This window comes from Natator depressus, chromosome 6 (genome assembly GCF_965152275.1).
Source record: "Natator depressus isolate rNatDep1 chromosome 6, rNatDep2.hap1, whole genome shotgun sequence".
Classification (NCBI taxonomy): Eukaryota; Metazoa; Chordata; order Testudines; family Cheloniidae; genus Natator; species Natator depressus.
In genome coordinates, this window is record NC_134239.1 from 32,402,933 (window position 1) to 32,425,365 (window position 22,433).

At 44.6% G+C, this 22,433-nt stretch overlaps 1 protein-coding gene across 1 annotated transcript in view; it reads right to left on the minus strand.

Annotated features, from left to right (window-relative positions):
• Nucleotides 1-22,185, minus strand: part of PDE3B (phosphodiesterase 3B) — a 243,110-nt gene extending 220,925 nt beyond the window's left edge. Inside the window, exon 1 of the mRNA XM_074954954.1 lies at nt 21,012-22,185. Coding sequence (XP_074811055.1) covers nt 21,012-22,022 — 1,011 coding nt within the window. The 5' untranslated portion in view covers nt 22,023-22,185. The remainder of the gene's footprint in view (nt 1-21,011) is intronic.
• Between the last annotated feature and the right edge of the window lie 248 nt (nt 22,186-22,433).

The following is a 22,433-nucleotide window of genomic DNA, read 5'->3' on the forward strand; positions in this document are numbered from 1 at the left end:
TAGTCCAATAAAAGATGTTACCTCACCTTGTCTCTCAGATAAAGCAACACTGAGTTTAAAGTTTGCTCAAGTGCATTTCTTAACTCTAACATCATTGAGGGTTTTTTTAGTGTGGAAGTTATTTATTAAGCACTAGCAATACAAAAACAATTCCTGTTCCAGAGCATACTCGCAAAACTATAGAAATAGTTCTCATTTCTACTGCTTGCAACAGTTACAACCTTATTATTAAGAGGCTGTCTAACACCTCTGGAAAGCAAGTACACTATAGAATCCTTACCACCATTTTATTCATTCATGTTTAGCATTTTAAGAAAAGGAAATCTCTTTTCTCCTATATCTAAGATAGATCAATCATTGGATGTTAGAAAAAGCAGGTAGGTTTGAGTTTGTATGAAAGGATACAAAGTGGTCAGAAAAACCAAAATTGTTAGAAAAAAAAAACGTTCAATATCAGTCCTCAAAGTCATGTTACTATCCAACACAACAATTTAAATTCCCCATGCATTTTTAAAAATGGCCCTGAAGGATTCTCCCAGAGAGGGGAATCACAACTACGCTCCAGATGCAGTAAGCAGCCACTGTCCAGTATTGCTCTCTCTAGTAAAATTGATCTGAAAATAAAATTTGTCACAAGGGGTCTGAAATGTGTAAATTCTAGTGGGAGACTCAAAATCAACACGGGAGGGGGAAAACAGCAGGAAAGATTTAGGAACATTACAAAGATATAGGGTAAAAATATATACATATTTTAAGTTTTCTGTCCCAGAGGAACTGAAATAACAGTTAAAAAATTCCCATAGCAACTTTATTATATTGGTCCCAGATAAAATAAAAATCCACCAAGTTAGAACACAACTTTGTCTAAGGCTAACCAAAAGTCTTACTGGTCTAGTGCAAAACTCTCAGGTTACTCGGCTAAACTCAGTTTTAGGTCTTTATCTACATCAGGCTCCCACAATGACCATTTCTTCCAAAGCCGGAGCAGGCTTCTGTCTAAGATACACTTCAAGCCAGAGTAAGGATAAATTTTTCAAAAGAATCTAAATGACTTAGAAGCTTCAGAACTTGTCTATATGAGAAACTTTTATTCCAGTATATGAATGGCTTTTTTTTTTTTTTTTTTTTTGGTTTAGCATATGTTGTTTTAGAATGGGTTTAAGAAAAACTGAAAAACCCACTCTTATTCCAGAATAAGAATATCCACACAGGGAGTTATACCAGTATAACTATACTAGTTAAACTATTACCAGTTATACATATAAAACTTTCCCATGCAGACAAGCCCTAAGTTCCACTGAAATTCAATGAAACTTAGCAACCTATGTCACCTTAGATGCTTTTGAAATTTTTACCCTAAGTCTTTTAGGGCTGGAGCAAATTTTTCAAGCTGGGTAGACCAGACTTCCAGACTAACTTCAGTCCCAGACTAGCTAAATTTTCCAAACCTGCAGTAAGCCTCTATCCAACCCAACCTCCCAGGCCAGACTCATTCTTTCAAACCTGGGTCAAGCTTTATGGCTCTTAAACTTGCTCCCACTAAACTTCAGTGATTCAGGAGCAGCAGAGGCACGATCCCTTCCTGCCAGATTCTTGCCCTTGGAGAGGGCTATGTGAACAAACAGAGAAAATGGCTATATCTATACTAGGAACTTTAGGGAATTCAAAGCAGATCCAGACGACAATAGTAGTTATGCAAGCACCTGGTCTGTAAACCTGAAGTGTCAAATCAAGGCTGGGATAAGTCTTTAAAACTCTCAGTGTAGACAAGAATAGAAAGTGAGCCAAGACATAAAAATGAAAGGACAGGCACACAAATAGTAAGAGGCGGGTCCATAGTCTACTTAGATAATTCCAATGTTCAATATCAAGCTTAGTCTCCATACAGATAAGGGCCATGTGCACATCAGAAAAAATACATTCTGCTCCTTAAGAAAAAAAATGTATTTCACTTTGCTGTCTAGCAACCACCTTTGCTCAGCTGAAAGAAAAGCATGATTTTAAGAACTTACATCGAGTCTTCCCAGCCAGAGACAGAGGGAAGATCAATACAATACATGTTCTTTGGGAGAAAAGGATAAAAGGGAGTCTAAGTGCATGGTTACACGGGGCTGTTAAATTGGATTAGTTTGTTCACTCCAAATGCAGAGAACTAACTATATGAAGCTGAAGTATTTCCCCACAGCTATGTTATGCCACCTTAACATTTTTCCCTTGTTAACCAGCTCTGCACATCTCTGAATTAACTGCACAGAATACTGGGAAGATATCCCATGGTTCAAATATCCACTGTTCAGCTCTGTGCATTCTGGGATTTCTCCTAACAGCACACTGTGACATGCCTACTCTAACCTACAGGAATTCTGGAACTTGGGCTCCAACTAAAACTCCCATAATTCATCTCTGGCATCCATTAACTCATCTATATTTTGCTAGAACTGTTTTCTAACTGCTGACAGGCAGCACAGAGGACACACTGCTGACTGCCACAATCATGACAGGCATTGATATGAGCAGGATAATGCACATGTATTGGCAGTCATGCAGACAGATGAGTTTGGACTGGCAGATTCAGACAGCTTTAGATACCACACCAGTAAAGCTACAAGATGGAGGCGTTACAAAAGAATGAAATCAAGCAGTTCCCTCCACAGGGCATTTATCTGGAGCTACTTCAATTGATGGAGCACCAGTTCTGGTCACAGTCAACTAGCAGCAACTGATGGGACAGGGAAGTGATGCAGAACTAGGATGGTCAGCAGTAGCTGCAGAAGATTACTTTCCTAGAGCTCTGTGCAGAACTCACCCTAAAGCTGCAATAGCAGAACACCAACATAAGATTCAGCATGGAGAAGCATGTGGCCCTTACTATCTGGAAGTGCAATAGCTACTGGTCTGCAGTAACTTGTTTGGCATTGATAGATCAACTATTTAGGCAGTGCTGCTGTGCCAGCTCATAAGGCTTGGTAGTACACAACACGTTATTGACAGCTTTGCATGGGTAGGGTTCCTGAACTGTACAGAGGCTACTGATAGGATACACATACCTATTTTTACAACACACACAAAGTGAGAGACTCAACAGGAAGGGGTATTTCTCCATGGTACTGCAAGGCCTGGTTGATCAGCATAGAAGGTTCAACAAATATTAATACGATATGGTCTGGAAAAGTCTATGAAGCCAGAATCTTTAGAAACTCTGGCATGTTTTCTAGAATGAGCAAGGAAGTTTTTGCTCCCCGTTATGGACATTAAGAGAGTTATGATTCCTCCTGTCGTTTTACCCTTTACTTCCCTGGTTTATGAAGCCTTTTACAGGACACTAGGATAGGAGAAAGGAACTATTTAACTATATTTTGAGTAGTTGTAGAATGACAGTGGCATGTGCATTTGGAAGAATGAAGGGGAAATGGAGGTGACTTATGACAAAGCCAGATGCTTATCATTGTGTGCCTTGGGTTATAATTGCTTGGTATATTTTCCATATCTATGACAGCACAGGCGAGAGCCTCACAGGTGGGTGGGTGGGAGGAGGAGATAGAGAGACTTTCTAAATATCACGGACAGCTGCAGAGGTTGCTTCTGAAAAATGCTAAAAGTGGTCAGAGAAACAGGGTCAGGGATGTATTGCGCTCCTCCTTTTGAGGACAGGATATAGTTGTGAACAACCACAAAGAAAATATCCAAGGAAATGACTAATGTGTGTCTATTAATTTTACTAGGAATTGACACGGGGGGGGGGGGGATGTTTTGTAACTGATGGGGGAAGCGTTCCTCAATGAAATTTTTCATCGGAGCTGTACAAAAAAAAAAAGGGTATTGCGTGAACAAAAAACATACATAATAAATAACGCTACTTGCATGAAAAAAGTTTGCTAATAGCATAGTGCAAACTTAAGACCATTGAAGTGTGGCATGTGCAAACAGTGGAGTGCTCACAAATGCCTGTAGGTTGGGCACTCAGAACTTTCTGCCTTCATGGCCCTCTCTCTCTGGGGCCATGTATGCAATTACTACTTCCTTGAACATCTCAAAGACCCAGAAGGTCCCTTCCAGTCTTATGTTCCTCCTGACACTGTCATCTTTTTTCTGTTTCCTTCAGAGGCTTGTCAGCCTTTCAGTGGGAGATACGGCTCCTATAAAACCAGCTCATTGCATTGCACAAGCTAAGGAAAACCAGAAAAAGCACAAGTACCTATTGCCCTAATGCTAGTCTCCATGCCAACAATTTGCTTTTTCCAGTTTTGGAATGCCACTCCCATCTTCTCTTCCCCCTCTAGGGTTCACTTCAAGAGGACAGACATTTTCCAAATTACTTCCTCCTTGTATTGGACCTCTGTACCAATGGTGGGTGGATAGGGGGGTGTGTAGCTGTAAGATTGGTAGGGGGTAGCCAGCAGGAGGAAGATTAGTAACTGCATGTACCTCTGAAGACTGTCCTTACGTTGGACACTGTTACCCTGAGACACAGAAGAATCTTGTTCAAAATGGCCATGGACAAACCAGGAAGATATGCAGCACTGCTCTTTACCAGGATGGCCCATTTCCCCTCCCCCTACACCAGCTAGAGAAGAAAGAAAACACTAGTTTATATGACAGCCCGGAGAAGACTGCATTACCTTGCAGTGTGCATGCCAAAACAGAGAATTATCTTTGCTTTAAAATTCTCTTTTATTACACCTGTAGATCAGTACGAAGTGCACTGTAGTAATTGATTTGCGTGTAAAGGGTTAACAATGCTGGGGGAATTACAAATACCTTGTAATCTCTCTGTATTTTGGCACGCCTCTGTAGCCTGATTTTTGGCTATTTACCATATGCAGTTTAGTTGCACATAAAATCTGAGCACATTGCTACAACCATTAACCAAAATACATTTTTCTACTGCTTTTTTGTTTCCGTATCTGTCACTACAGTAAACATACCCACGACGGAATGAGTTTAATTTTTTAACCTCATGGTGCCAGCATCTTGAGTGGAGGCAGTAAGCAGGGGCCACATTGAACCAGGATGGGGGTAGGGAGGGAGGGAAGCAGAGAGCAGCAAGCACCTCAGCAAGAGAATAAGGGGGGAGGGGGGCGGTTGCCAACTTTCTAATGCCATAAAACTGATCACCCCTGTCCCAAGGCCCCATCGCTGTCCCACCTCTTCTCCGAGGCCCCGCCCTGCTCGTTCCACCCCCCCCCCCTGTCACTAGCTCTCCCCCACCCTCACCCACTTTCATCGGGCTGGAGCAGAGGGTTGGAGCGTGGGAAGAGGGTGAGGGCTGTGGCTGGGGGTGTGGGTTCTGCGGTGAGGCCAGGAATGAGGAGTTTGGGGTGCAGGAGAGGGCTCCAGGCTACAGTTGGGGTGCAGAAGCTATGGGCTCTGGGCTGGGGGTGCAAGCTCCATGTGGGGCCAGAAATGAGGGGTTCAGGGTGCAGGAGAGGGCTCAAGGCTGGGGCAGAGGTGCGGGGGCGAGTGAGGACTCCGGCTAGGGGTGCAGGCTCTGGGGTGGGACCGGGGATGAGGAGTTTGGAGTGCAGGAGGGGGCTCTGGACTGGGGCAGAGGATTGGGGTATGGGTGGGGGTGCAGGCTCCAGGAGGGAGTTTGGGTGGGGGACGGGACTCCGGGCTGGGGCTGAGTACAGGAGAGAGTGTGGGGTCCCGGCAGCACTTACTGGGGCTCCCAGGAAGCGGATGCCAGGTCCCTGCAGCCGCTCGGCACATGGGCAGCCAGGGAGGCTCTGCACGCTGCCCTCATGCCCGCAGGCACCGACCCCACAGCTCCCATTGGTCACAGTTCCCAGCCAAAAGGAACTGTAGAGCCGACACCTGGGGCGACAGCAGCGCGCCGAGCCTCCCTGGCAGCCCATGCGCCTAGGGGCCCGCAAGGACCGAATAGCCACTTCCGGGAGCTGCTCGGAGCTAGGGTAGGCAAGGAGCCTGCCATAGCCCCAGGCCCCTGTTGCGCCGCTGACCAGACTTTTAACGGACCGGGCATTCTAGTCGAAACCCAGATGTCTGGCAACCCGAGGGGGCAGGCGGGGGGAACATGGGGCCAATGGTCATGGCATTTGATACAACAAGGCAATAAAATCTCAATAGCTTTAAAGTGTCTGGTAACAGACGTCAATTTGAGTATGCTCTCGGGAGGAAGGTGTTAATAACCATGCAGTTAGAAAGAAACCAGTAGCTCAGCCCAACATGGAAGCATACAACCAGTACCCCCCCCCCAAAAGTTTAAATTCCCTTATAAAGTTATTTTGCACTATAGCACTTAATACTAACAGGTAGTCTAAAAGCTCCCTTCCACTGCAATTTCAGGCTGACTGCTAGTATACAGTTCCTCGCTGTCTGGAAAATTTTCCTCCTGATCAGACCGAATATTATATGTAAGTCCAGGGCATTTGCCAGGGTGCCATGGCTGCATTGTGGAAAACTGTCTACTATACCATTCTTGGATGAAGTGGTATCATAGCTTTTAAAAAACAAACAAAGAAAAAAAGGTGGTCCAGGTGCTTATAGTATGGGCAGGTAGGGGCAACATTATGGGAGGTCTTGTTCTTGTCCCTGGTCTTCAGGTTTTTCTGATGTAGCTCCTTTGCTACGTTCATTCAGCAGAAACCAGCTTGAAAACCATCTCCCCACCTTCATTTGCTCTGACAAGGTCCTGTAGATGTCTGCATTCAGGTGACTCTTCTCCAGACAGGGGCTGGACATGCAGCTCTCCAAAGAGAACAATCAAGGCAAGAAGCTTAGAAGGGGTCCACACAAAAGCACAGCTGATATAATGGGTATATGACTCTGGGTACGTGAACTCACTACTACCTGGTATCGAGAAAGATGCTGGCATGAAGCCAGGTGTGCCCTAAAACAGGTGACATCCAATCAAAATGATCCCAGAGCACTGGAGGGAACACAAGTACACAAACAGCACAATCCAGGTGTGAAGCAATGCAGAGTAAGATAGCAGGACTGCCAACAGAGTACCTAGGAATGTGTCCACACTACCCTTAAAGCAAATAAACGCACTAAGAAAGAGAGTTACTTCTGTTCTAAAGAGGATTAATTACTGTGAATTAAGACACCAAATAATTCAGTGTAAAAAATGTGCGTGGATTCAAGGCACTTTAATGTGAACAAACCAAAGTTAATCCAACGTAACATCTCCTTGTAGACAAACTAGGCCTTGGTCTACACTACCGGGTTAGGTCAAATTTAGCCACGTTAGGTCAATTTTAAAAATGGATGCAACCACACAACAAACCCCATTCCGTCGACTTAAAGAGCTCTTAAAATCGACTTCTGTGCTCCTCCCCAGCGAGGGGAGTAGCGCTAAAATTGACCTTGCTGGGTCGAATTTGGAGTAGTGTGTGACGCAAATCGATGGTATTGGCCTCCAGGAGCTATCCCAGAATGCTCCAATGTGATCGCCCTGGACAGCACTTTGAACTCCAATGCACTAGCCAGGTACACAGGAAAAGCCCCAGGAACTTTTGAATTTCATTTCCTGTTTGATCAGTATGGCAAGCTCAGCAGCACAGGTGACCATGCAGTCCCCCCAGAATCGCAAACAAGCTCCAGCATGGACCGAAAAGGAGACACTGGATCTGATTGCTGTATGGGGAGAAGCATCTGTGCAGGCAGAACTCCGAGCAAAAAGAAGAAATGCCAATATATTTGCCAAAATCTCACAGGGCATGATGTAGAGAGGCTACAACAGGGACACACAGCAGTGCCAAGTGAAAGCTAAGGAGCTCAGGCAAGCCTATCAAAAGACAAAGGAGGCAAATGGACGCTCCGGATCAGATCCCCATACGTGTCGCTTCTATGATCAGCTGCATGGCATTCTAAGGGGGGACCCTACAACTACGCCTGTGGTCCAGGTCTGTGGACACCTGCAAGGGAGGAGTCTCATGCAACAGGGAGGAGGATTTTGTGGATGAGGAAGAGGAGGAGAAGGAGAATGCGTAGCAGGCAAGCGGTGAATCTGTCCTCCCCAGCAGCCAGGACCTTTTCATCACCCTGAACCCAATACCCTCCAAAGGTAGAATCCCCAACCCTGAAGCCAGAGAAGGCAGGTCTGGTGAGTGCACATTTGTAACTACAGTACAGGGTTTAAGAGCAATAGTGTTTAATGTTTGATTTGCCCTTAAGAATTGGGTTGCATTTGCGGCCAGTATAGCTACTGGAAAAGTCTGTTCACATGTCTGGGGGATGGAGCGGGAATCCTCCCGGGACAGCTCCATGAAGCTCTCCTGGAGGTACTCTGAAAGCCTTTGCACAAGGTTTCTGGGGAGGGCTGCCTTATTTCGTCCTCCACGGTAGGACACTACCGCGCCAAGCCAGTAGCAAGTATTCTGAAATCACTGCAGCACAAAGCATGGCAGCGAATGGTCCTGGGTTTTGGTCGCATTCAAGCAACATTCGGTCTATATCTTTCTGTGTTCGCCTCAGGAGAGCGATATCATTCATGGTCACCTGGTTGAAATAGGGAAATTTTTGTAAGGGAACAGTAAAAGGAACCCATTCATGCTGGGCTGTTTGCACCATCCCGGAGAATAGCCATGCGGCAGGGGGAGGGGGTGAAGGGATCATCCCAAAGAATAGCCACGCGGTGGGGTGGGGGTAGCTGTGTGCTGCACATCCACCCGAAAACCACAACCGCTCCTTTTAAATGTGAAACCCAACCCATTGCTTGCTATGAGAAAGGATGGCGCTGCAGTTTGAAACCATTCCCACATGTTCTGTGTAAGAAACCAACCCCGCGTACCCTGTGCCTCACCATAGCTGCCTGGAAACCAAATTCTGTTGCCCAGCCGTGTGTGGGGTGTCACCATACCGGCAGGCGCTCAATATAAAAGGCAAAATGTGACTTTGTACCTAACACACATGTGCTGTCTGCTGCGAATTGCTTGATTCACTGTGAAAGAGTATCACATTTCTGAGAAAAAAAGGATCATCGTAAATTTTACTCTCCCTTTTTATCTCCCCCCAAGGTGCAAATGTTTCTACACTGCCCCTATCATCTCCATCCCTGAGGTTACTGCAGATTAGAAGGCAAGAAAACCCACACTCGTGAAGACATGTTTTCGGAATTCATGCAGTCCTCCTGCACTGATCGGGCACAGCTGAATGCATGGAGGCATTCAGTGTTAGAAGCCAGGAAAGCATTAAGTGAGCACAAAGAGAGGAGGCAGGAGCACAAAGAGCGGCGGCAGGAGGCGATGCTGAGGATACTCGGGGAGCAAACAGACATGATGAAGTGTCTGGTGTTGGCTTTCCTGCAGCTCCAAGAGCACAGACCCCTGCTGCATCCATTGTATAACTGCCTGACCTCCTCCCCAAGTTCCATATCCTCCTCACCCAGATGCCAAAGAATGTGGGGGAGGGAGGATGGTCCAGGCACCCAGCCACCGCACTCCAGAGGATGGCCCAAGCAACAGAAGGCTGTCATTCTAACAGTTTGATTTGTAGTGTAGCTACAAAAAGCAACGTGGCCTTGTCCTTCCCTCCTCCCCACCCCACCCCACCCGGGCTACCTTGTCATTTATCTCACTTTTTTTTTTAAATTAATAAAGAAAGAATGCATGGTTTCAAAACAATAGTTACTTTATTTCGAAGGGGGGAGGGAGGGTGGTTTGGTTACAGGGAATTAAAATCAATCAAGGGGGGAGGGTTTGCAGCAAGGAAAAACACACACAACGGTCACACCGTAACCTGGCCAGTCATGAAACTGGTTTTAAAAGCCTCTCTGATGTGTAGCATGCCTAGCTGTGCTCTTTTAATCGCCCTGGTGTCTGTCTGCTCAAAATCAGATGCCAGGCGATTTGCCTCAACCTCCTACCCCGCCATAAACGTCTCCCCCTTACTCTCTCAGATATTATGGAGCACACAGCAAGCAGCAATAACAATGGGAATGTTGGTTGCACTGACATCTGACCTGGTCAGCAAACAGCGCCAGCGAGCTTTTAAACGTCCAAAGGCACATTCTACCACCATTCTGCACTCGCTCAGCCTATAGTTGAACTGCTCCTGACTACTGTCCAGGCTGCCTCTGTAAGGCTTCATGAGCCATGGCAGCAAGGGGTAGGCTGGGTCCCCAAGGGTAACTATTGGCATTTCAACATCCCCAACGGTAATTCTGTGGTCTGGGAAGTAAGTCCCTTCTTGCAGCTGCTCGAACAGCCCGGAGTTCCTAAATATGAGAGTGTCATGCACCTTTCCCAGCCATCCCACGTTAGTGTCGGTGAAATGCCCCTTGTGATCCACCAGTGCTTGCAGCATCATTGAGAAGTACCCCTTGTGGTTTATGTACTGGTTGGCAAGGTGGTCCGGTGCCAAGATGCGGATATGCATTCTGTCTATCGCCCCACCACAGTTATGGAACCCCACTGCAGCAAAGCCATCCACTATGACCTGCACATCTCCCAGAGTCACTATCCTTGATAGCAACAGCTCAGTGATTGCATTGGCTACTTGGATCACAGCAGCTCCCACAGTAGACTTGCCCAATCCAAATTGATTCCCGACTGACCGGTAGCAATCAGGCATTGCAAGCCTCCACAGAGCTATCACCACTTGCTTCTCAACGGTCAGGGCAGCTCTCATCTTGGTATTCCTGCGCTTCATGGTGGGGTAAAGCAACTCTCAGAGTTCCAGGAAAGTGGCCTTACGCATGCGAAAGTTTCACAGCCACTGTGAATCATCCCATACCTGCAACACTATACGGTCCCATCAGCCTGTGCTTGTTTGCCTGACCCAGAATCAGCTTTCCACTGTATCAACCAGCCCCACTGCCGCCATGATGTCCCAATTGCCACAGCCCATGCTTTCAGGAATGTCTGTGTCCATGTCCTCATCAAAATCATCCTCGTGCTGGCATCTCTTAGCCTGGTTCTGCATATACTCCAGGATAACGCACGAGGTATTTACAATGCTCACAACAGCAGCGGTGACGGTGAGCTGAGTGGGCTCCATGCTTGCCGTGGTATAGCGTCTGCAAGAGAGCAGAGTTGCAGTGGAAGCGGTGGTTGACGACGGTTAGCAGCACCCAGGAGGACCAGAACGGATCCCCTGAGCTGCAGGAGAGCAGAGTTGCAGTGTAAGCGGTGGATGACGATGGTTAGCAGTCCTACTGCACCGTCTGCTGACAGCAGCACCCAGGACACAACAGCCGCAGTGACGGTGAGTGACAGAAAACATGCTCTATCCAGACCGACAAAACTCAACTTGCACTCCAATGTGGGGTAAGGAATGATGAGGGGGTGAGTAGATTTTGCAGTCTGAGTAGTACATTTTGATGACAACTTTGTATGCTGAATTTATCAATGAAAATGTAAACTCTTTTGCTTGAGTTTGGACTTCAGTTTGTGGTTTTTCTTATAATGAGAAGCCTGTGTAAACATTATACTATTGCAGTCCATAAGCAAACACAAGGGAATTAAACTTACAACAAACATGAGTCAAGTACATGCCTAAATGGTTTGCCAATGCCCCTTTTAAAGAAAAATATGAAAAATGTGCAATAAGTTTAACATATTTACCTCTTTTATGGAACTCAGATTTTCTGTGTCCCCTTTACTAAATATTAGATCATTAGCATTGATTGTCACTATACAGACTAGGATTCTAGTATAGTACTCAGAGTAGCAGCCGTGTTAGTCTGTAATATATGCCATCATGTGCCAGCAATGCCCCTCTGTCATGTACATTGGCCAAACAGGACATTCTCTACGTAAAAGAATAAATGGACACAAATCAGACGTCAAGAATTAGAACATTCAAAAACCAGTCGGACAACACTTCAATCTCTCTAGTCACTCAATTACAGACCTAAAAGTCGCAATATTACAACAAAAAAACTTCAAAAACAGACTCCAACAAGAGACTGCTGAATTGGAATTAATTTGCAAACTGTACACCATTAAATTAGGCTTGAATAAAGACTGAGAGTGGATGTGTCATTACACAAAGTAAAACTATTTCCCCATGTTTATTTCCCCCCCTCCCCGCCCTGTTCCTCACACGTTCTTGTCAACTGCTGGAAATAGCCCACCTTGATTATCACTACAAAAGGTTTTTTTTCCTCTCCTGCTGGCAATAGCTCACCTTACCTGATCGCTCTCGTTACAGTGTGTATAGTAACACCCATTGTCTCATGTTCCCTGTGTATATAAAATCTCCCCACTGTATTTTCCACTGCATGCATCTGAAGAAGTGAGCTGTAGCTCACGAAAGCTTATGCTCAAATAAATTTGTTAGTCTCTAAGGTGCCACAAGTACTCCTGTTCTTAGTACAGTAATGACCATTTGAATCAGCAATCTGTATTGCAGACAAAGTTCAGATAGGCTTTTTCTTCCCCTAAATTCCAGGAGCAGTTCTTCCTTTTTCTGAAGGAAGAACTGAACCTTAACATAAAGGAACGAGAGTAAACAAATGTTACCCACATTTATAGATGGGGAATTCATGAAAATTCAGCTTTCCTATTTTTGGATGCAACCTCTGCCCAGAAATGAGGAAAGTAGGTGCAGATTCTAATGATGAGACCAATTCATGTGTTCTATCTCTTGAAGGACCGTTTAGTGGATACACTTGTATGAATTATATCTACTATTTATTTTATTTACATGTATATAGAATTATTTGTCTAAGTTTATGGCTGTTCAAGTGACCTGCTTGGCAGGAGAGAGACTGCAAGCACTGAACGGCTCCTGTCCCAGTGTCTCCCTCTCTCCGATCCTGGCCCTCCTTCCCTCTCCATCTCCCATCCTGACCACCATTTCTGTTCTTTTCATGCCACCATTCCTTGCCTCCCACCCATTCCCCTGTTTCCCCCCCTCTTGCTGTCTCTGGAATGCCCACTTCATTCTTTAGAAAGGTCACACCACCCATGACTTCTTCATATTTCATTCCCTCCAGCTCCTGGCTCTCATAGAGACTTGGATCCTTTCATCTGGCATTGCCTCTGCATCTGCCCTCTCTTTCAAGGCCTTTCCTTCTCTCACACTCCCCATTCTGGATCAGACAATGGTGAGAGTACTGGGATTCTCTCCTCCCCCATTCCTGTCTCTTACAACTGCTGCCTCTTTCCCCTTCCTACTCTTCTCCTCTTTGAACAGCACTCCATCTGACTCTCCTCCGCTCTCCCTCTCCAAGTCACTGTCATCTACCATCAACCCAATTCCCCTGCATCAGACTTCCTCTCTGATTTCAATCTCTAGCTTGCTCTCTCTCGCTTCCTGTACTCACAATCGCCACACATCTCTGATGACCTCAACTTCCATGTTGATGACCCATCCAACCCCTTAGTTGAACTTTTCCTTGCCCTAACCTCTTTGTTCAACCTGTAGCCTGGTTCAACTGTTCCACTCACCAGAAGGCTGTTCATTTGACTAGGTCTTCACCAAGCATTGCATTCTATCAGATCTCTCTTTTGCTGAGTTCCCCCCCTGACCCTCACCTGTTCTCTTTCAGCATTGTCCCTCAACCACACATAACCCAGGCCCTCTCATTTGACCTTTGAGATACCCTCTCAATCCCCCAATGTTGACTTCTCATCTACTCTCATATATCTCCTTCCTGCCCTCTCTTTTCTTTCTTCCATTGATATAGTGGTTGATTCTCTGTGTTTCACGCTCCACCACCCTTGACTCTTTTGCCACTCTCCCCGAGCCCTGCTCCCCTAACCCCGCCAACATCCACTTCTTCTACTCATGCTGTGGACCCTCTCTGGCAGAAATTCCATGACCAGGATGACTTCCTCCATTCTCTCTTCTTTCAGTTCTGCCATCTTCCTAGCTAAACAACACGACTTCTTCAACTAAACTGAACCCTACATAGTCACAGACACTTTGTCATCATCTTTGATTCGCTCTTCAAATTCTTCCCATCACCTCTTCTCTCTCCACAGAGTGTGTCGATTTCTTAAAAAAAAAAAAAAAAAAAAAATTTGATAAAATATGACAAACTACCCTGCCCCTCAGCTTTCCTTCCTTTTTCCTCCTAAAACTCTCACATTCTCCCTTGGCAAAGACACAGATGTTTCTTGTCTGATCTCCTCCTCTAACCCCTCTCTAACTCCAGTGACCCCATCCTATCTTCTGATCTGCTTTACTCTTTTTCTTAACCTCTCACTCTCCTTTGGCTTTTTCTCTTCACAATACAAGCAAACTTTAGTCTCTCCAATGTTAAAAAGCACCATCCTTGACCCTACTTGCCTTTCCAATTACAGACTCATCTCCCTTCTTCCTTTCATCTCTAAACTTATTGGTTGTGCTGTTTATAATCGCTGTCTGGGGTTCCTCTCCTCTAATTCCATCCTAGAGACTCTCCAATCCAGCTTCTGCCCGTTGTACTCCACTGAAACCCCTCTACCCAAGTTTCTAATGGCCTCTTTTTTCGTGGCCAAAGCTCAGAACCAGTATTCCATCCTCATCGACCTTGACATGCCAGCCACCTTTGATCATGCTCTTCTTAAAATCTTCTCCTCCCTTGGCTTCCATTACTCTGTCCTCTCCTGGTTCTGTTCCTACCTCTAATTGCTCATGCAGCAACGTGTCTTTCCAAGGATCTTCCTCATTCCCCTTCCAACTTTCTGGGTGGGTTCCACAGAGCTCTGTCCCTGGTCCCTTTCTCCACTCCTTCTACACCTTATCTCTGGATAATCTCTATGCTGATTAATAACAGATCTACCCTCTCTATTCCAGACCTGTCTCCTTCTGTCTAAACTAAAATCTCACTCAGGTCTCTCTGATATCTCATGGATGTCTAGCCATCAGCTCAAACTCAACCTGGCTAAAACAGAGTTCTTAATCTTCCCCCTAATTCCTTTTTCAATCACTGTGGACAACACTGCCATCCTGCCTGTCACTCAGGTCCACAATATAGGCATTATCTTTGACTGAGACCCTTCTCTCGGTCCTCCTATCCAGGCTATATCTAAATCTTGCCAATTCTTTCTGCGTAACATCTCTAAGATATGCCCTTTCTTATCCATCCACACAGCTAAAACTCTTATCTAAATACTCATGATAGTTACTGCAACATTCTTCTCTTGGCCTTGACAAATGCAATCTTGCCCCACTCATATTCATTCAGAGCACTGTTGCAAACGTCATTTTCCTAGTTCATTGCTTTGACCAGGTCAGCCCATTTTTTCAGTACCTCCACTGGCTCCTCCTTCACTTTTGTATCAAACATAAGGTACTTGTATTCATTTTCAAGGCCCTGCACAGTCAATCCCCACCCTACCTATCATCTCTCATTCATTATCAAGCCATCAGTGCTTGCTTCTGATCGAACTACGATTACAGCCTCCACAGTCCATCTGTTAAATTTTCAAACAAGCACCTTTGTGCTTTCTCCCATGCTGCCTCACACATTTCGAAAGTGCTCCCTGTAAACAACCACAAACTACCTCACTATCCACCTTCAAATCACTCCTTAAAATTCTCCTCTGCCAGGTAGTCTATAAAAAAAATTGACAATGGTTAGGCTGCTGGTGTTCTGAGTCCACTGCCTATCATACTAACCAATACTGTCTCGTGGGGTTTCTTGTACTCCCGTTGGACTTTCTATACCTATCTGTTGTCTTTGGTCTTATATGTATATATCCTTTGGGGATAAGGACCATCTTTTCGTTCTGTGTTTGTATAGTGCACCTAGAACAATGGGGTCCTGGTCCATGACTAAGGCTTCTAAGCACTGCAATAATACAAATTAATAATATTATGAATATATGCACACGTATATAAGGATAAAAGACAGGAGCCCACCTCAAGCAGCTTACAGTTTAAACCAGATCTTGAAAGCAAAGGATAAGAAGTGGGTGGAGGTACTATATAATGGAGGATTACAGTAGTGATTAGCATGAAATATTCATTGTTATATACAAGTATATTAATGTTCATATTTGTGAGGGTGGGGCCGAGGTTAGAATTGGAATATTAAACAAGAAGTAGTGTGATTGAGAACAATTTTAAAAAGAAAGTGAGCTCACATAGCACTATGAGGGAGCATGGGAAGAGGAGGAGCTATTCTGAGAGCATAACAGGCAAGCAGAGTTTAGAGAAATGGGTACTAGCGTGGGGATAGGTGGTAGAGGTCAGACATCTCTGGGCCACAAAGTTGAGGAAGTGTATAAATGTAAGGAAGAGGACTGAAAATAAATAAATACACATTACATTATTTGACCAAGCAACAACGCCAGCAAAGAGTAGATAGGCTTCATCTCATTACTTTGCTTTATTGTTAAAGATAATATTTACACAGACATACTGTTCTGGTATGAAGTCAAATTTGTTATATTAAGATTAAGTGGTTAAAATGAGAAATAATGCAATTTGTCCCTAAGCAAAGGGAAATATGTGAACACTCCCCTTGCTGGTTGGAGTAGACAGTGTGTGCATTTGTACCCAACTGCTAATCTCATATTTTAAAATATAAAATGAAGATAGTAAATACTGCTTTTATGTACAAAAGAAAAAATAATTTAATACACAGCTCCTGTTAATGACAGTATCACAAATTTTTTTTGTATAATTACACCTGCTCTCTCAGTCACTGCAAACATTTTAAAAAGCCAGACTCTAAAATTTGCACCAAATGGTTAAATGTCATTTATTATGATATGTATTACTGTATTGTTATGGGCTCTAATTGATTTCAGTGTTCTACTTGTTTTTAAAATGCACTGTAAAAATATATAGTAACAGATATACCCTACCCCGAAGAGCACAAGCAAGTCAGGAAAATATCAACTTTTTTTATGTCTGTTTTACAAACAGGAAACAGAGGCATAGTGACTAAGGCCCAGTGCAACAAGGTGTTCAAGTAGATGAGTAATCCCATTAACTTCAGGTTACCTATCTATTTAAACTTGTATGGGGACCTATATGACTTGTCCAAGGTCAAACAAAAAGTCTATGGAATTGAACCCAGATCTCCAGGGCAGTGTTTTAACCACATGACTATCCTTTGTCTAAGTAGAATAGGGTGAAATGGAAGTCATTGCTTCTGTGAAGCATGCTAAGCTTCCTGAACATCTGAACAAGTCAAATAGCCAGGAAAAATTAGCTCCACTTTTTAAAGCATTCACTATTTCAGTCACGCCTGACCCAGACATAAAAATCAGGGGGAAAAAATTCCTTTCCTGCAAGACACAATATCTTTTGCACAGTAGATCTTGTTTACTCAATGAGCCCAATCATGCCCCATACATATATCTTCGATGGTAAATGTATTTCTTCCTAATACATAGGTTAAAGACAAGCAACCACGTATTCTAGTACTTTTCAGAACAATAAGCCTCATAAACATATTTGATATTTACAAGACCAGTAGCACTGTCCAGTACTATTGACGGTCCCAACTCTGAATTCCTCATGTTTCCACAGATCCCAGCTGGATCTGGAATATATTATACTATATTCAGGCAACCAGTCCCTTTGAAGTCCATGGGAGTAGTCCTGCAATTGTTTGCAGGATCAAGCCCTTAAAACCTAATCCTGCTCCCAGTAATGACAAGATAAAACTCCCTTTGACTTCAGTGGGAGTAGAACTGGACTACCAGATTAACATCTTTAGGATAGGAACTGTTTTGATTAGTTGTTCTATAAATATTTATTTTATAACACCAAACAATAATAAATAATGACTGTAACACTGGGCTCAAGATGAACACAGAAATAGTTACATGAAGTTTGTTTACTATAAGCGCAGGATTTAAAAAAATGTTTAATTTATTTCAATGAAGAGTTGAAAAACACTAAGATGTTCAGTGCTACAAGTGTCTGAAAAAATTGTGCTTATTTGAAATTTAGACTTAAAATTAAATCATATTACATAACCCTTTTGCTGCTTTGTATTTATTTTTATTCATTTTAATAACGTGTTTAAGTTTTATTTGAGGTTTCTAAAAATAAACCATTACAGTATAACCTATTTTAAATGAGGAAAACAAGTACATGAGTTGTCAGTTTTCCAGAACTATGTTGTTAGCTATGTTTACAGCAGATGCAGGAGGCAAAATGCTGTAGAATATATCTAAAGACAGCATGGATATTCATTGTCAAATAGCAAAAGCATATGTAATTTTTAAGCGTATTTCAACAGTTTAGTTCCCATACTCGAACAAAACAGAGCCTGATCCCACAGATGTTTACTACATGGGTTACTCAAGTTAGTAAGCATTTATGGAATCAGGTTGATAGGGCCCACTGAAGTCAAAGACTGCTCAAACTGATCTCTGTTGGAGTAGACAGGATACATACACAAGAAGCTGTTTCTCCTCCCCTCTTCTTTCCTCCTCCTTCCCTCCTCCCCCATGTACACAGACCTCTTTCCGAGTATTAGCGTTCACCTATTACTGAAAAAACAGAATATGAGCCCAATACAATATATTTTCTCACAGGGTTTTACCAACTAAGCAGATGCAAGGTTGTCAAACATAACTATTCGCAATTTTTTCCAGACTTAGTCAACTCTCTGCAGCTTAATTTTCTCGCATTGTACAATTTCAGTATACTATATTAATATTCTTACAAAATATCACCATAGTAATTTAGCTCTCTCAGATTACCAAAACACATTCATACCATTATGGGTTTATACTGCATTCTTTGTGTTCCTCTGAACTTTTAAACAGTACTCATTAATCCCTATGTAAATTAACTAATTGAAAATGTTAATATTGCAAAAAAAAAAAAATATATTATAGATCTTTATTAAATGTTTTAACATATAACCACAATTCTTTAAGAGATCTAAATTCTCTCCAGAATGTGTTATATTTTGATTCCATGTGTTCCCTCTGTTTCAATAATAGCACTGTAATAGAATAGCAAAAACATTCAATTAAGCATACAGTGTTTATTAAATTTTCAGATAAAAGTCTCAAGATATTGATTTTTTTTAAGTGGATACATCTGACATGTTATTAGCTCTGCAATGACCATCTTCTCTGAGTCAGATGCAAAATAAGGGGATTTAACTGCTTTGTCTTTACACCAGCACTAATAAAATATTGTACAGAAGGAAATGTATTTCTAAATCAAAGTACTCCAAATTTGCGAAAAAAGATCCGTTAATACTATTTAAATTTTCCTTAATAAAAGAGATATTTACTGTAAAGCATAATCTACTGTTTAAAAATGTAGGAAACTAAAAGATCTACAACATACTGCTTTTATTCACTTTTATAGAAATGGAAAACATTGAAACCTGGATGTTTACAAGCAATTATATTTTTAAACACCCATGACTTCAGCATTTGTTGAGCATTCAGTGTATTTTGCTAAGGCTGGCATTTATTATGTTTTTCCAAACACTAAATACCTATAGTTTGGCTTGAAGTTCACAGAAACTTTTAAAAAGTCAGCTAAATACCTAAGGCAGTATTTGATTAAATTAAAACTATTATCCTTTACCATCTATAAAAAGGTTTAAAAAAAAAAAAAACCTACTAGCACAATTTGTATTTTTCCTATACTGCAGATATTCCTCTGACACAGAAGCTACTCATCTGAAGTAAAGTACTATATTTACTATGTAACTAGAACAAAAGAGGGAAAAGCAAGTAAACTTCTAATTACTATACTATATTCCCTATATATTTGAAAGGCATGATACAGTGTTTAAAGGCTTGTTCACTTGATTACCACCACCAATTTACAAGCTTAAAACTGGCTGCATAAAACTATTTCTGAAACCTTTACTTGAACTTTTAAATGACCCTATACCATTGATACAGAACCTCAGAATTTGAACCTATTTCTAAACCTATTAATGCTGTATTCCCTTGCAACATAAATGCCCAAGTCAAGGATTTCTCTCAGCTTGGCTCATCTTTCCCCTGCTTGGCTTCAGACTCGCTGAATAAATTACAGTAGGGGAGGGAGCTTTGAGAAACAATCGCACCAGATGCATTAGGAAATACATACGAGAGAAAAAACTAGACAAGCTTCATTTATTTAGAACCTCTGTATCTCAGCTGCAGCAATAGACGGGACTTTCTGTAACAATAGCCTCTTGGCTTACAAGAGGCTTCGTTTATGCGTTTATTTAAACACACACACATTTGTATTCTCAGTTCTGTGACTGGATGATTTTCCACTTCAGGTAGCCCCGGGCCAATTCCATCAGCAACACAACTCAGTGTTCCTGGAGTTCACGTGCAATTTCCAAGATACAAAAAGACTCAACCCCCACACGGAATTTGCACTACAAGATTTGCACTGCAAAGGGGTTTGCCCAAAGTAGAAACTAGCAAGACTTGCCTTAAAAAACCTGAATGGTTTACACTTCTTTCCATACTTGACTCAACAGTTCTCTAACCGTAGGACGGTTCCTAAACCAAATCAATCCAAACTCAATATTGCCTTATTTGGAAAGAAACAACATTAACTTGGTAGAAAAACCAGACATTCGTCATGTACACATCTATATGACAGCCAGTTGAAAGTAATATCCTCAAAAACCTGGTTTTCCCCCGATACTTGCAGTCACCAGGTCAAAAAAGGTGGGGAAAAAACTAAGTGCTGTGCAACTAGAAAGTTTTATTCTCCAATGTAGTCTCTCGGAAGCCGAGGAGGCGGCTCAGGACTTTAGAAACATCACAATCAAAGTAATAATTATAAGGCACCTGATACCTAAGAGGGCTGTGCTTTAAAAAAAAAAAAGTTACTTTTAAAGAGGTACGGTCTGCCAACTTGATGCACAACGTCTAAGGCGTGTATCCTGTAGGGAACACATCATTGCGTCTATTAACAAATTAAATCTTAAGGGATGCACAGAAGAACGACCTCTTACAAGCGCAGAGATGAACTAATATGCGCCTACCGTCGTATCTTTCAATTTACTACTTTAGGGGAATCTTGACACGTCCCCCTGCAAACACATACCACCAGATGCGCGAGCGCGCGCGCACACACACACACTGGTTCCTCGGAAAGTTTTGAAGTTTGGTTTCCTCTCCCCCCACTCCCCGCCAGCGCTGCCTTCTCCCTCCCCCTAGTTTCGGGGGACCTACCTGTTCTCTGGAAATACAAGGCAACGAGGGCCTCCTGGACATTTTGCAGCTGCTGTGGTAGCTGGTTGGCATTTCTCCTAAGGACACACAGCTAGACCTCCTCCTGGGTCTGATCACAGGAACTTTCTCCTCCACGCTGGGAAGCCGCGGCTGGTGATGCTGGTGCGGCGCTCCCCGGCTCTGAGCAGAGAAGATGCCGCGCTGCCAACCCAGCAGTGCCAGGAGGCACCCGGCCACCCCGACCGAGCCGGCCAGCAGCGGTCTGAGGCTTGGGGGAAGCGAGCTGAGGCTGGTGAGCGAGACCAGCCAGACCAGGCTGGAGAAGACCAAGACCAGGAGGCTTCGGCGGAGCTTCAGGGTGCTCTGCAGCAGGGTCAGCACGGCCACCGAGCCCAGCACGGTCAGCAGCCGACCCGCCACCATCTGCAGCTCGGCGGGGCCCTGCGGCGAGCCTCGGTGCCCTTCCGTGGGTAACAGCCACTGCAGCGCCACGAAATCCCCCGAGTAACAGCAGAGGGGCAGAGCCAGCAGCCACCAGAGGCTGGTGCCGCCGCCGCCGCCGGGCTCCTCGCGCTTGTCCCGGGCCAGGTAGCAGGTGAGGAAGAAGAAGGCACAGGCGATGCTGAAGAGGGGGCTGAGGCAGTGGGACAGTCCCAGCAGGGTGCGCAGCGCCGAGGGGCCGCACCAGCCGCTCTCGCCCTGCCGGCCCCAGGGGCTGCTCCGGCCGTAGGAGAGCAGGAGCGAAAGGACAAAGGCGGCCAGGGCGCCCAGGCTGAGCAGAGCCCGGGGGGAGGCGGCGGGGAGCAGCAGCAGGGAGAGGAAGCTCCTGGGGGGGTCCTGCCTCAGGGGGGTCACGCAGCTCTTCACGTAGCCGTTCCGCAGGCTCTCCGGGCCGCTCCCGGGGCGAGCGAGGGGGCCAGCCACCCCGCCGCCGTCCTGCGGCGGCTGCTGGGGGAGTTTGCTAGGTCCATGCTGGGAGGTGGCGGCGGCGGCTTCTCTCTCTTCCCTCATGGTGGTCTGGGGAGAGCGTGGGTCTCGTCAGCTCCGTCTCCTCCTGCCTGGCGCTGCCTCCCTCATCTCCGCCCGGGAAAGGCTCTCGGGTCAGCCGCGGGCTCCTCTCGCCGACTGAGCGGCGTAGTCCGGAGCATGGTGGGTAACGAAGGGGAAAGCGAGAGAAGGTTAAAAAAAAAAAAAAAGTCTCTGCGCGAGACGGCTCGGCAGTGGGGACTCGCTGTCGCCTCCCCGTGCCCACCGGCTGCAACGGCGGCAGCTGGCAGAACCCTGGAGGGGGAGGGGGCGAACGGGACAGAGCCTTTGCTGCTACCTCCTGCAACGGCACACGGCGTGCGCGGAAGCAGCGGCGGCACGCGCCGAAAGAGCGGTTGGACTCTAACGGCCGCCGCACAGAGGAAGGGGGAGCGC